Below are 15,139 nucleotides of genomic sequence, written 5' to 3' on the forward strand. Positions count from 1 at the left end.
AACTAGCATTCTCCTGGAATTCCAGCATTTAAAATATATTAAATTTTTTAACATTTGTTTTTTATGGGGTCTGAGTGTCTGATTATTACGGTTTTTTTTTATCACACTTTACAAATCAATTTAGTAAAAGATAAACGAAGACACTAGTTTTATATAAAACGAAACATTATATTTGCATGTATAATTTTCATTAAAAATATTGAAAAATAAGCGAAACAGAAATTAAAAAGATGAATGCCTTATTTCTGGGAATACCCGGAATACCAAAATTCTGCATGCACCAGCCGAAAATTTATCTAAATTTACTGAACTATGTTAATAAATATGCATTTAAACGCAAATGATTTTCTCCAGCATAATTATTTTTTTACGTTTTTTAAGCCGGATTTGTAAATTTCATGGTATGAAGAAAACTTACACGATATTATTGTATTTGGTTTACTTGAGGGCTTTCTTTATAAATAATAGAAATATATATAGTAAGATTATCGATTAAAATCTCAATATAATTAGTAGACTGCTTAAATTTATATTATGTAATTTGATTTTTATTATCTTATTACCCTCTAAAAAGTGAAATTTTGAACCTTGAAGAGGCAGGATTATCATGTTTTCAATTGCAAGAAGAGTAATTGTGTCAACTGCCTGCGTTGAAAGCAAAATATCGGTAGCCAAAATACAAGCACTGGTTTTTTATCAAATGCTGTCGGGGGCAAAAGAATGAGCAAGCTATGCTTAAATTTCTCCTTTTCATACACGCTAAAATTAAGAGAAAGAGCAAATATCCACTCGATTAAAATGTTGCAATTATATCGCCGCAAAAAGTGTAAATTCCATTTATGAGAAGCAGTCGCTGAGTGGAGCAAGTTGCAAAACCGCTGTCTCTACGCATTTCGATTCGATTGTCGCTTGGAGAGCGAATTTTTGTTTTTTGCTCATTAGGCACATAAACGTGCCTTAGGCATCCTGTTAAGAATAAATAAAATTATTCACTAATTCAGCTAAAAGGAGGTTCGGTTGCTGCGGGAAAGTAAATAATAACTTGGAGTTGCAGGTGACGTGCGTACGAAAAAGTGGAAATGGAACGAAAAAGTTCGCTGCTTTTTTGCTTTGTGATCCGCGAGAGAGCTGATTGCGAGCGAATCAATCAATAATCCCAGCGCCTGCTTTTGTTTATTTTGTAGCGGTGATGGCAGAGCTTTCCTGATGCCGCTGTGTACAAAAGTAACAACTGCTGTTTTTTCAGCCTTTTTTTCCTAAACTGGCAAACGGTTGTGTTCGCTGTTCGCTTCCAGGTCGGCATGCATTTTTTTATTTTCAGTGGAAGGTAATTTTTATAAGTAAACAGCCTCTTCATATTGTTTTAAGTAAAAATGTTATTTATTTATTTATTGAATAAATTAATGAAATGTATATAAAAATGCAAAATTAGTAAAAACGGTTGTAACCGAAAAAGTTGCGGACCAAATTGAGACCATCCTGGCCTCTTGAGCCGAAATTAAACTGCTCGTTGCGGCTTCCTTCCTGTTCTTGACCACTGCGTCTGTCTTCCTGTCCGACACGTCCGGTCTCCTCCCCCTGGCGCCTGACTTCCTGTTCTTGGCGGCCATCCTGCCTGTTGTTTTCTCCGCGGCGTTCAGCAACCTCCTGTCCGCGACCCTCCTGCCTGCCAAAGTTCAGGCCGAATCTGGCATAGAAAGAGCCTTCCTCAGCACCGCGAGCACCCTCCTGTCCGAGACGACCGGCCTCCTGAGCGCTAGCACGTCCGCCTTCCTGTCCGCGCAGACCTCCTTGGTCGAATCGTCCAGCTTCTTGCCCAGCACGCTCAGACTCCTGTCCGAAACGTCCGGTCTCCTGTCCAGCACGGTTGCCTTCCTGTCCGACGCGACCAGACTCTTGTCCGAGACGTCCAGCACGCTCAGCATCTTGTCCGAAACGTCCTGCTTCCTGTTCAGCACGGTTGTCCTCCTGGCGGAAACGTTCAGTCTCTTGTCCGACGCGTCCAGCACGCTGACCCTCCAGTCCAAAACGTCCTGCATCCTGTCCAGCACGGTTGCCTTCCTGTCCAAAGCGACCAGCCTCTTGTCCGAAACGTCCAGCGCGCTCACCCTCCAGTCCAACGCGTCCGGCTTCCTGCCCAGCACGCTGACCCTCCAGTCCGAAACGTCCTGCTTCCTGTCCAGCACGGTTGCCTTCCTGTCCGGCACGACTAGTCTCTTGTCCGAAACGTCCGGCCTCCTGTCCAGCACGGTTGCCTTCCTGTCCAAAGCGACCAGCCTCTTGTCCGAAGCGTCCAGCACGCTCACCCTCCAGTCCAACGCGTCCGGCTTCCTGCCCAGCACGCTGACCCTCCAGTCCCAAACGTCCGGCCTCCTGTCCGAAGCGATTAGCTTCCTGTCCAGCACGATCACTTTCTTGTCCGAAGCGTCTAGCATCCTGTTCGGCACGTCCAGAGTCTTGTCTGGAGATTTCAGCCTGTTGTCCACCCTCCTGTCCGAATCGACCGCTATCTTGTCCGAACCTCCTAGACTCCTGGCCGAATCTGCCGCCCTCCAAGCCTGAGCCGCCGAAGCGTCCAAATCCTCCTCTGCTGTCCAAGCCACTGCTGCCGGCGAAGTCGCGCTGCAAAGGGCAATTTCGCGTTAGCCCCTGCATGATATAATTTAATGTAAAAATTTACTCACCCTGAAGATGTACGAGTAAGACTTGCCGATCGGCTCCAGGACGAAGCCGCCGTGGACGATGCAGACGGAGACCGCCAACAGAGTCAAAACCTGGAATTTAATTTATCAGAAAATTTTTAGATTTTCCAAGTTGCAAGTCCTCACTTTGAATTGGTGCGCCATGTTTGAGAGTGCGTATTGAAGTGACAATCGGTGGGAGTTGACCGGCTTTTATACAGTCAACTGGTCCAGCGACTTGCATTGGTAAAAGGTCCCCGGTGCTTATTTTTAGCTCTCAATCGCAGAGGTCGGCATGCGTACCGCTTTTAGGAAGGAAACAGGTAATTTGCTAACTTCCCCGGCACGCACTGCACGACTCGCATTTTAGATTATTTTTAACAATTAGGTCACTTTGTCCTTCACTATCTTCGCATTCGCACATGTAATCGATAGTAAATTATATTCAAACTGATACATTTCATCAGTGTGCAGAATGACCGCGATAAATGGGTAAAAATAGATATGCCCTGGTTGCACTTAAGTAAGTTGTAATGTCTGACTGAGCGTTATAGGAAATTTTTAAAAAATGTGGAGGACTTGAAGGTTTTAAAATGCAATATTTAGTCCTCTCTGCATTACGAATAGGATTGCCTGAAAAATGACCGAAACCAACTTATAATGCCTTCAACTTTAGCTAAAATACATACCTTTGCGACTTCTGATAATCTGATTTCCGTTTGGGCCACCTGGGTAAACCCTACCCCCGACTCCAAAAACTGAAACCAAATGCAATAATTTTTAAGGTGCGTTTTACGTATTAAAATCTCGGACAATAACTCCAATTTTGCTTTTAAGGAAATTTAAAATATGAATTTAAGACCGTTAGAATGATTTTAAGGAAATTAATATGAAGGAATAGCAATTTTTGTAATCAACCTTCAAATTTAAAAAGTTAACCTCTTTTGTAATTGAATAAAAGGTAGCTGAAATAATAAAGAATGATTGCATTTATCTAAAGATTACATCATCAAACTTTATATATGTATTTTCCTTTGAATGGAGCCATATATACAATAAATATTATGTTAAAAATGTGTTTCATGTAAGCTAAAATATCAATTTCACTCGTTTACGCGGCAATTTAAGGAATGACGCAAGCACTGATTATAAATTATGTTTTAAATCAAATTTGAGAATAATTTTTCTTATTTGTATTTTAAAAGCATAAAACTCAGGATAAAGTGGGAAATAATTTTTAGCACTGACCTTGAAGACTTCATCTTTGTTCTAAAAGATAGCTTTTTTAAATAATTAATTATTTTATTTAAAAACTCAATTCATTGAGATTTATTATTCATGTATATCGCCAGAATTTTATAATCAAAATGAGATTCTGACGCTTTTACGTTTCATTGGAAATTCGGCAGCTATAATATCACATTTTAAATGAAGAGAAGATAAATTTCTATAATTGTAGCCGATTTTAAATATAGCCGGTTTTCTAGTGCGAAATCCTTGGTGCCAAAGCACCAAAACAATATAAATAAATTTTTACTCTCCCATTTGCAAGAAGGTAAAAGGTGGTATTTTTAGAACTGACCCAGTCGCCTTTTGTTCGAGGTCGTATTTTTTCGGAACGGTTGATGTCGCTACGCCTAATCACCTGCCGCCGCAGCGTAATTTTGAAACCGCCGGTATGTAAGTATAATTAGCAAATGGATATCGGCATTTTCCTTGCAGCCCCGACCGCCCCCTGCAACCCCCGGTTGGCGAGAGGAAGGATTTCTCCATCGTGTCTCGTCTGTATTTTTTGCACGTAGGTGTCGAGTGCGCACGGGAATAATATCAAGTCGCGGGCAGTCTCAAAACTTTTCCGCCCGAAACGCCATTTTCCCTCTTTCTTCCTCGGAAAATCGTAATGTGCTTTAGCGTGAAAAGAGAGAAGAGGAAGGGACGCTTTACGTGTGTGTGTGTTAGTTGCGGAAAACGAGTCGTTGCGCGTTCATCGGTCGTAGAGCAACAGGATTTATATTTGTGCGAGTTTTTCCTGCCCCCGCGCCCTCTGCTCGCCTGCCTGGAAAAGCGAGGAGGAGGGGGGAGGGCGAGTGGTGGAAAAAAGGTCTACGACTTTATGCAGCAGCACCTTGGATGTGATCTGGTAACCAAATGAGCAGCCCCAGATCAATACGCCCTCCCTCCATTCCTGCGGGGCGAAAAACCATCCCTCGGCACCCCGCCATCCCCCGCCGACACAGAGGCAGAGCATTATTTTAATCACATTTCATCAGGTGCCAGCGAAACACGTGAGCCTCCAGGCAATCTCACTCGTAATGGGAAAACTGTAATGACGCAGCGTGCGCGTTTGATTTTCGTTTGCTTCCTGGATCTGAAAATAAATTGATGCAATGTTTTAATAGAAATAATACACAAAAATACCTTGTTCTATATTTTATTTTTGAAATGAGAAATGAAATTTTGTTAATATGTATTGTGGATTATATAAGAGTACATTAAAGTTATTTCAATCCGAGCTTCTGATGTAACAAAAATTTTCATATAAATTTTCCTCTTTGGCACTTCAAAAATATCAATCAGTCTAATTATTGTCATTGTTTTTTACTGACTATGCATATTATATGCATTTCAATTCTATTTATTGTTAGTTGTTCGCTCATTCAGTGCGGTGAGAGATTATACTTGAAATAGAGCATATTTTTATAATTTTTCTTACTAGATTTGGCTATTATATGACGCTTCCAACCTAAATAATGGAAATGGCAACATTTAAAAAAAATAGTTGTAACGTTATTATTACCTTATAATCTTGCGGACTGTTATAGAACTGCTCTAGTTTTCTTTGCCATTTTTAACTCTTAATCTTCAGGGCTTTGATTTTGAGATAGATTTTTTTTTTAATTTTTAGCCAAGCATCATCTTAATTATTTGAGGTACAAATTTCATTTCACAGAAAAGTCGGTCCCCATAAAAATTAAACAGGATAGCTAGAGTAGAGTAATCATCTCAATAATTTGGTGATTTAACAAATATGCAAATTTCATGAATTTTAAAATTAACATTATTTCCTTAAATGCCGGGCCAGTTTTGAGCAGAGCTTTATGAGCTATGTAGTTTAAACATTTATGAAATATGAAAAAGATTTTAAATTCGGTCAAATTCTAAAGTTGTTTGATGTCATTATTTTTTATTTATCAGAATAGGAACGTGACTTTCAATTTTCAATTCACGTAGCAATTCTAATGTAAAATAACACATGAAAATTTTAAATTAGAATTTAATGAAACACGCAATTTCGATTACCAATGAAGCTTGGCAAGGCGTTAGTCCTCCAAGCGGCTAAAAGTATGTAACGCGGCAGGCAGGCGTGGCTGTCCGGTTGCCTATCCAAACGAGAGATGAGGCTTGGTCCGATTTTTCACTCGACCGGCCACTTCAATCATCCGTTCTTCGGGGAATTGTGGCGGAAAACGGCCCACGCACTCATCAAAATGAAAAATTATGCCGACCAGCAAATATTCATCACCGTTCGACCTTAACAGAGATGATTTGGACCGAATCGAATTAAATTTGTCCTGGCGCATATAATTAACGCGCTGCCACCCCCTGCGGAGGCGGCCGATTGTTGTAATTTTCGCGCTCATTGTCGAACGGCAGCTCTCGCTTTTTGCTGGCACTTTCCGGTGCGGCACAGCTGCGATGAATAATTGGGAGGCGCCGCTGAAATTAATTCCCCGCGGAACGCGCCACCAAATGAACGCACGCACGCGTTTTCGGCTCCATGAATAAATTGGCAAAATCACAATCACCCGGGCCGCTCACCGGCCCCCGCACCCCCGCGCTCCCGTCCTCCGACTGCTGAAATTAGTGCCGCAAAATCTCGATCGCACACTGCCATGCCTCCCAACATTGTTTGGTGAACGCGCATTGCTGCTGCTTTTTGTTTGTTTGTATGCTGGTGAAAAATAAAAATGTGTTGATTGCCAGTGGAACCTTTAAAAATATATGTTTTTCTGTACCAACTAACGTCAATTTTGTTTTTTCAAAATGAATAATCAGAGGGAACAGGACAACAGAAGGATTATTCATGAATAAATTTTAGGAATTTTTATTTTCAACAGGGTCTCAATATCCATTGCTCTAGTGGCAGTAAATTGATGCTTCAATTCAATTATTTAACTCAAATACCTCTCGTCTATTAGAGACGAGAGGTCTTATCATGGAGGAAGAGAAAATTATCACCTGTCAAAATTAAATGCAATTTGAAGTGCTTGAAACAGCTGTCTAGTCAGGGATTTTGAAAATGAGATAATTTTACCTTGAGCCATTTGATGGAGGAAGCAGGATTTCTCTCCTTTGAAATCTAATCTCGAGAAATGGTTGGGATTTTCTGCTTGTGAATTTTTTAAGAGAGAGTTGAGTCGCAGGGAAGGTAAGCATGATTCATTTCTCGCTCTCTTTTTTATTGCACTCAGAACTCAATCGTTTTCAACAAATAGAGAATCATCTGCAATTGTCCTGTGGTTGAGGGTTTTTTTGCAAGTAAAGTTTACTGCTGATCCAAGGCCTGAAGTGCAAAAACAATTGCTGTACTGTACTTGAACATTTTAAGAATCATCTCATTTTTCAAACTGTTCTATTTCTATACCATTATAATTTAAATCATGTATTGAAATTTGTTATATATAAACTTTTTGTTCATAATTTTAGTTGTCTTACTTTTTAAATTGTTCAAAAAATCTTGGGTTAAAAAAGTACTGAATTAAAATTATACCAAAAGAATTGTTTGCCTATTTCAGTGTTAATGAAATTAAGCTGCCTGCTTCGCTCTGATTTTATGCTTTGGATTTTAATTTAAAGCTATCTTTTATTACAATTTTTTACAAAATCAAATTTGGTTTATAATTGTTATTAACAATATTTTCCAATTTTCGTTCAATCTGAAATATTGAGTAGTTATTGGATGAAACTGTTAAACAAAAACTTAAGTTCTTCTTAAAAAACTGACATGAATCTTCTTCTCTTGACGTTTTCTCTTAACCATTTTTATTCCTGCAGTTACATAAACTAATATTGAAGGAAATTACAACAAAAATGTACAATTCATGTCACGTAAACAATTACCATCGCTATGTTTTTGCCAATTTTACTACCAGTCTAGAAGCACGCCAAATTGGCGAGGTATGCAACCTGCGTGACGGCTGAGAGGCGCCGGTTGCTGAAAGACAGCATTTGTTTGCGAGTTTGCACTGTGTTGATGCTGGCCGGGAGCTTTGAATTCGCACCCCAGTGACGCGCCGGAGCGAAGCCCACTCGAAACCCTGAAACGCAAACCAATGGTGCGGCAAAAGCGAAATATGAATGCTGCCTCGCGCGCGGTGATGATTCACCCCTTTGCGAGTGGCGGCGACCCCCATCTGTCGCGCAATAGCCGCTTTCAAGAGCGGCCAGAAAAGCTCGCATGAAAATAAATCACTCGAACACCTGCGCGGTTTGTGTTTTAAAAGTAGTGCCGCTCTTTAGTTCATATAAATTAGTCAGCCAAAGGAGCCGCCACTTTGGCACGATTAATGGGCACGGGGGGTTGTGATAAATGCGGGGATTAGTGGTTTCAAATCACTTGTAAAAAGATTAATTTCTTTCCCGGCGAGTGGACAAAAATTAACAAATTTCTAGGGCAGGTGCGGGGATGATTTTGAAATTGAAACATCTCGCTGGGTTGATTTATGGGGAGGCACTTGTTGCGTTCGAACAAATCGTTCGTTCCGTAATTTTGTCTGCTTGTTTATTTTAAAATTCGACGATATTTTTAAGAAGGACAACAAGAAATAAATCTGGAGTTGACGTTCAAATGGTCAGATGCCATTTTTCAAGAGGCTTTGATCGCTGGCGCCTCCCGCCTATGTGTGTCCAGAACTTTTGTTTTCTTTGCCTCCTCAGCACTTCAAAAGAGAGCAGGCAGAAAAAATATTGTGTCAAAAATGCACATAAATTTACAATACGCCAGGATTAATTCCCGGCGCCAGTGCCATATGGGTGCTCTTAGACGGACCACCCGAGATGAAAATTTCATTTAAGAAAAACGCGAAGAGGCTGCTGGGTTTTGGCGGAAAATTTATTTATTTATCGGGCATTACGAGATTGAGTAATAAAAATAAATCACTTTTTATTGCTGGCAAACATTTCTTTTTTCCTCGCACTGGGAGCTAACAGGGAAAAGTGCCGCTCGAATTACTCTCCTAACTTCTACTCGCTGGCATCAACAATAATGGACTCGTTCATTATTTACTCGAATGCTTTCCAATCAGTGGTGGCACGGGAAACAAAACCTTGCGAGGAAACTCTTTTGCTAGGGTTCACGTGGCTTAATATAATAAATCGTAATCAAAACTGAAAACGTTATGAAACGATTTTTATTACCCTGTAAAATTTGAAAGTCTACAATATTTCTTTCAAATTTGATTTCTGCTGCTGTGAGGTTTACGAGACTCTTAAAATTTTATTGTGACAAATCCATTCTGGCCGCGGCGTGAAAAACAAACTCAAAACTGGACACGCAGCTTGTGTTACAACGAGGAATAGCTTGTAGCAAGTAAATCAAGCGGACCCAACGATATAACTTCTTTTGTTTTTCTTCTGGAGGTTAAATTTTAAATTGCATTTAAAAGTAAAAGAACCTACTACTTTCTCAATATTAAACAATGCAATAAAGACTGATAACTGTTTATGAATTTAATTCGTACAGCTAAAAATTTCGTGATGAATTTTTTGCAAAAATAGGCCATTGTAATAATTAAATAATTAATTTAGATTCTTCGCTGCAGAACCTTGAGTTGAGCATACATTTTGTAATGCACGATTAAATTACCATTAATTTCCTCGAGTATAAGAGACATCAGGCAAAGAAATATGTTTAATTGGGTGCGTCGACTGCGTGACAGCGACAATTTTCGTCCAACGCATTTCCCGGCGCAGATTCAAAGTTGGTGATCGCCGCCGCGTGTGTGTGAGTGTTTGGTTCTCTGTCTTTCTATTCATATTAATTGTAGTTGGGAGCGATTATTCACTTCTCCTTTTGTGGCTGTGGCTTTTTCAAGGTGTGTCCCGCGCGCTGCTCGTCTCACTGCTTCTTATAGTCCATATTGTTATTATTTAAACACACAGCCAGCGCGCTCCGACGGCGGCAGGCTAGCAGGCGGGCAGGCAGGCAGGCACACAAGAAGAAAAGAAACCTCGGCTGCTCGCTATGGAAGCCGCCGCGGTGCCCTCGCGCAAGGTCAAATACTTTTCTTGATGGGTGCTCCGCATTTCGAGAAAAAAAATCCGACTGACTTGGAATCCACGTCTCCACTCTGCGTTCACTCATTATTCAAAATATTGTGCTTATCGCACACACACGCTTTTCGATTTATCTCGTTAAAAGGTAAATGCGGCGGGTTGAGGAATGGTTTACTCGGATTAAATTCCATCTCGAAATCCTGGCTTTTAGAGTGCCCGATTAAGTGATAATTGAATCGAGGTAACCGCTATTAATTTACAAATAAGTGGATTCTGTGAGGCTCCATCTTGATGGATTTGAAGAGCAACGGTTAGTTAGATTGTTTTCTAACGGCTGAAATTCCAATAAAGTCGTGTGGTTACCACTAGTTTTTTAATCAACGTGTTTAATTAATAAAACAAATACTGACGAGTTGAAAAATTATTCAAACTCTATCAGAGACTCAGGAAAATAACTTTATTCAAAAGTCGAAAGTTTATATACAATATTAATTTTCTAACAAAGATATATTTCACTTTTTTCGCCAGTAAGGAAGTGGCTTGACGGACTTGTGTTTCAAGACAAAATAATAAGCTGTTGATTTTGCTATGGACGTGCTGAAATCGACTACGAGTAATAATAAGAGGACAACCGCAAATCCTTGGCTTTTTGCTCGGCGACTGCTGCTGCGAGGACCAACTGAGTTTGTACAACTCCCGGACCTTATTATTTCTGCAGCTGATCAAATATTCACTCGACGATATTTTTTTCTCCAAATGCAAATCGATTTCGCACACTTTGATTGATTGATTCCGCCCTCTCTAAAAGTAATTGCTTTTTCACCTGATGCATTACGTCACCGCTTAGCAATTAATTTTTTCCCCGTTTACAGTCTGACTTCTTGATTTTTTTTCTCCTCTGGCCAGTTGCAGTATTGTGCTGGATGTGCTGCGAGAGAGAATGCGGAATACACACACACAACGCAAATCTATTTTGAAGAAGTGGTCACAGAAAAAAGTAATAACTCTCGCCTTTCGCTCCTTGATGCGCGCGTGAAAACACGCTTCCGCCATTTTTTTGCGTCGATCGATTTAATGAGTGCACACATTACCATTATTAAAAAATCGACTGACAAGGCAAGAGTAATTGCTTTGGTTGCGCAAAACTATTATCATGTAGGAGTAGGCATCGCCCTTTTGTTTGTGTGCTCCTATTAAATTGTCGCGCATTAGATACTCACCTAACTAAACTCTATGAAAATAACTTACATAACATAACAATACACACATTTCACGTTGCTTGATGAAAAAAACTCTTCTATTTTATAATTTGGAGACCCGTTCTAGGAGAGAAATATAAAAATATCTTATTTTTCAAGTGGGAGTTTGGAAGTCAACGACACTTTTCCTAAAACGGAATAGATTTTATGAATTTAAAGTTGTTGCCTGATGAAAACAAGAAACACTTATCCCAGTTTTTAATTTTTTTGTTTGTTGAGGGGTAAAAAATTCACATGACTAACACCAAAAGCAACTTGGTTGATATTTATTTTAAAATTTATGATCTGTTTTGTAATTGCAAGTTGAATTGAACTAAACCTTTTAATATATGCAGAAAAATTGAAATTTTAGCACGGAACAGTTAGAATTTTATATTTTTCCCTCAAATTATCTGTATTAGGCCAGGCTCTGAATTTGATACGTGTTTCTCTTTCGTAAAATACATAATAGTTTTTTAGACATTTCGTTGCCATATAGTAGATTTCTGACGATTTATTTTATATGCGTTAAGCGTATGTAGCCTAAGAACGAATTTTTAAGCTTTAAATTGCATTTCTCCCATAGAGACATTCATTATTTTCACAAAAAAGAATAATTTAATAAAAATAATACTTTTATACTAAAATGCCTCTGAGAATCCCAAATATTTTGAACTTGAATTGGTATTAGGACAAATGTATTTAAGCAAACTATCGGATTCGAGAGATCATGCTTTTAACATTTTTATAGCTGTTAGATAAATCTTCGAACTATCATGATTATGGAAACTCAGAAAATTTAAAACCCCTAAATAAATATTGCACTTTTGCACTAAATTTTAACCAATTTAAACGATTTCAGACTTTTTTTTAATCGTTTTGACATGTCGGTTGATTTTTTTGTTGTAAACGATTGCATAAAATATGAATCAAATTAATTGAAATCTCATAATTCGCGCACATTTGATATTTCCATGACGATTGGAAGCTCAAAAGTGGATCCTCATTATTACACTGCCTTTTTATGTAATTTTAAATTTAAAATTGAAAAAAACCAAATTACAAATTGCGGGCAACATGAAACTCAAAGAACGATTGCACCAGCCGTCTGCTTTCGCAACAAGCAGTGCGATCGACTTCGGCGGCGCGCCGCCCGCTTGCCACGCGCAAATATGTCGCTCAGCCAGCAATCATAATTGCATTGCCCAAGCAGACAAATAATAATGAGCAATTATGCCCAAAATAAAACGAGCTGAATTGCTAAAGTGCGCTGCTTCTCTCTCTCTCTCGCTTTCTCTCTCTTGAGAAACAACAAAACCTTAATTCCAGAGCAAGCAAGCAGGAGCAGCGAGTGAGTAATGTGAATGTCTTTCGGAGGTTTTATTTCGGGTGCACTGCATGCGTATACACACACGCGTCTGCCTTTTTTCTACTTGCGCTGGCTGCGTACAAAATGTGAGAAATTCTCCGTCTTGAGGGTGGATGCCGGGGAGCAGGGGCAGCGCGGAGAGGGAGACTCGCTCTGCTCTCCTCGGCTGCTCCCAAATAAAACAGATAGAGATGGATTCCTCGAGACAGAGAGCTCCAAGTGCTAAAATTGGAACATCATCGCTCTTTCGGATCTCTAAGTCTGACTCATCCTCGTCTGTATACATATGGCTGAACAAAAATTAACTTTTCGAATGTGGGACTCCGCTACAAAGAAAGCTTATACATATTCTTTCCCAACACGTTCCGCGTAAGATACAAAAAACTTGACCTTTGCAGAATGCCTCATCGGGGCAAAAATTAAGCACAGCTCTACATGGTGTTAGAATCAGTTGTTCTACTGAAATCACGCCGAAACATAAAATAAAAAATTGTTCACACGTTCCTTTATTATTAACAATATTTTTTTACTGCTACCAAAACTTAACAAATTCAAAAAGGATTTTTTGTGAAGTTCAAACAGTTTTTATTTGGTCAATATTTGGCATACCCACTATTTTGATCTATTTTTCTTTGGTTTAGGATACTCAGTTAAAATTAAATAAAACTAATCTACTCGGACCGTAACCACAAAATACTTCAAATATGAGATAAAACGCACTTAAAAATTCATTCGCCTTTCTAATCCAAATATTCGTCACAAATATCAATCAAAGTAGCAGAGATAAAAATCGATTAACTCGTTTCCGCTCGCTCAGTCTGCCTGTGAGTTAAAAAAGAAAAAAATATATATTTGCCAAAAGAGCTTTAGCACGCAGCTCATCCAGCAGTTTAATCAGCGCTAATTCCCGTAATGCTCGTAACGCGTAATTTAATCCGCGCTTTTTCGTTTTGGGTTTCACATTTCATCCTCTTTCGCCTTCGTTCGAACAACACCCAGCTTAATTTATTTTTCCACATGCAATTAGACCACTTCCACAGCAAACAAGTGTGCGATTTTAGGATGGATCAGAGACAATCTAATTACTTTTTAATCTCTCGAACCTTGCATTGGATTTCACATCAAAAAATCACTGATTGCGAGCTAAAAGTTGACGCAGAGGCTTATTCTGCGCGAAATTAGCTGGGCATCATCGTAAAAAACAAACAAATATTTTTATTTTTCAGTTTATGAAATTTCCTGCTGCAGTATTTTCTGTGTTTAAATCTGCAGAATTCGAGAAGTTTGAAACGTCGAATAGGCCAAACTCGAAATTCGGATGCTCGAGAATCTTTTTGTGCACTAAACGCGTATAAATGACACGACTCTCTCCCTAAATCGCGCCTCCTGAAAAGAAGTTGCTTTGCTCCTCTATATAGTGAGTGAGTGTGTGTATTTGTTTGTTTGCCTGCTCGTCCACCTCTGTGTTGCGATAGCGAGCGAACAAAATAGCGCTGCTTCTCACTGACTGTGCGACGGGGCCGAGAAGAAAAGAAAAGGTTAGCCGCCGAGAGGCAGCGCGCAGCAGTCAATATTCTAATGAATGTATCATCTCGGAATTATCTCGCGCGGCTAATTTGCATGACCGGTCCTTCTTTTCGCTCTTGCTTTAACCGAGCGCAGCGTGTGCGTCACTTGCTCGCCTTTTAGTTATAGTTCCACCGGGCGCTCGTAGGCAGGCGTAAATGTATACACATACAAAAGCGTACGTTTCCTCTGCATGTGTCTTCTCGCCTGCCAAAAGACGCGAAGACCGTCTTTTCTCCATGCTACTGTACGAACGAGCCCAATTCCCACACCTCTTTTACGACAGGCACGTGCTGTAAATTGAAAATCGGCTGTCTTGATGGCTTTCTGATTTCAGCAGGCACCGGTTTGTCTGGAAAACTAATTTTTTGGCCATTGGTAAATCCATCGTTACTTCTATAATGGATTTTTTGTTCATTTTTGCAAAATTTGTTACTTTTTGTAATTTATTTTAACGTTTTTTGTAGATCGGAAATACATAAAAAATAGTTGTAAAAAAAAGGAAATATGAAGCAGAGCTACAGAAGCACTGCAAAAAGGTTAATTACAAAATAACATAGAAAAAGCCGTTGAATTGAGCAGGCAAATCAAACAAATTTTATTAATTAATTTATTTGTACTTCCCAACTTCAAGCAACTTTAAGGCGTTAATTGAACTATGTAGAAGTTCGGTCTTTGAATAACCTTTAAATCCATAATAAACCATTTACCGTTTGTTTCTAATACAGGTCGCACTACTTTTTGTGTCTATTAGACTTCTATTTAACATAATAATTAGTTTTTTATTATGCTACACCAATATGTAATTTGAATTTTAAATAAATAAAAAGATTGAATCCCCTCTGGAATGTTTAAAGACATCCCAAATGTTCAAAATTATGCAATGCATAATTTTCTTCCATTGTGCCTCTTTTGGATTTCAAACGAGAATCGTCACAATTATTTTGAAAAAATTGTCAGAATTGGTGTACTCCTTTAAATTCTTTGGTTGTATAGTAAGTAAAAATTTG

General features: G+C 39.1%; 1 protein-coding gene across 1 annotated transcript; it reads right to left on the minus strand.

Annotated features, from left to right (window-relative positions):
* Positions 1-1,356: 1,356 nt before the first annotated feature.
* On the minus strand, positions 1,357-2,911 carry LOC135939500 (suprabasin-like). The gene is made up of 3 exons (XM_065483912.1): positions 2,829-2,911; positions 2,685-2,774; positions 1,357-2,622 (listed from the first exon to the last, which is right to left on the minus strand). Exons 1-3 carry the CDS (start codon positions 2,844-2,846, stop codon positions 1,429-1,431), a joined length of 1,302 nt encoding a protein of 433 aa, XP_065339984.1. The 5' UTR covers positions 2,847-2,911; the 3' UTR covers positions 1,357-1,428.
* Between the last annotated feature and the right edge of the window lie 12,228 nt (positions 2,912-15,139).

The sequence above is a fragment of the Cloeon dipterum genome, chromosome 3 (genome assembly GCF_949628265.1).
Source record: "Cloeon dipterum chromosome 3, ieCloDipt1.1, whole genome shotgun sequence".
NCBI lineage: Eukaryota > Metazoa > Arthropoda > Insecta > Ephemeroptera > Baetidae > Cloeon > Cloeon dipterum.

Excerpts from the sequence above, each read along its gene's own strand:
- LOC135939500 (XM_065483912.1), bottom strand. Across the intron at positions 2,623-2,684 it reads CTTACTCGTACATCTTCAGG|CGCGACTTCGCCGGCAGCAG; the intron begins GTGAGTAAATTT and ends TGCCCTTTGCAG.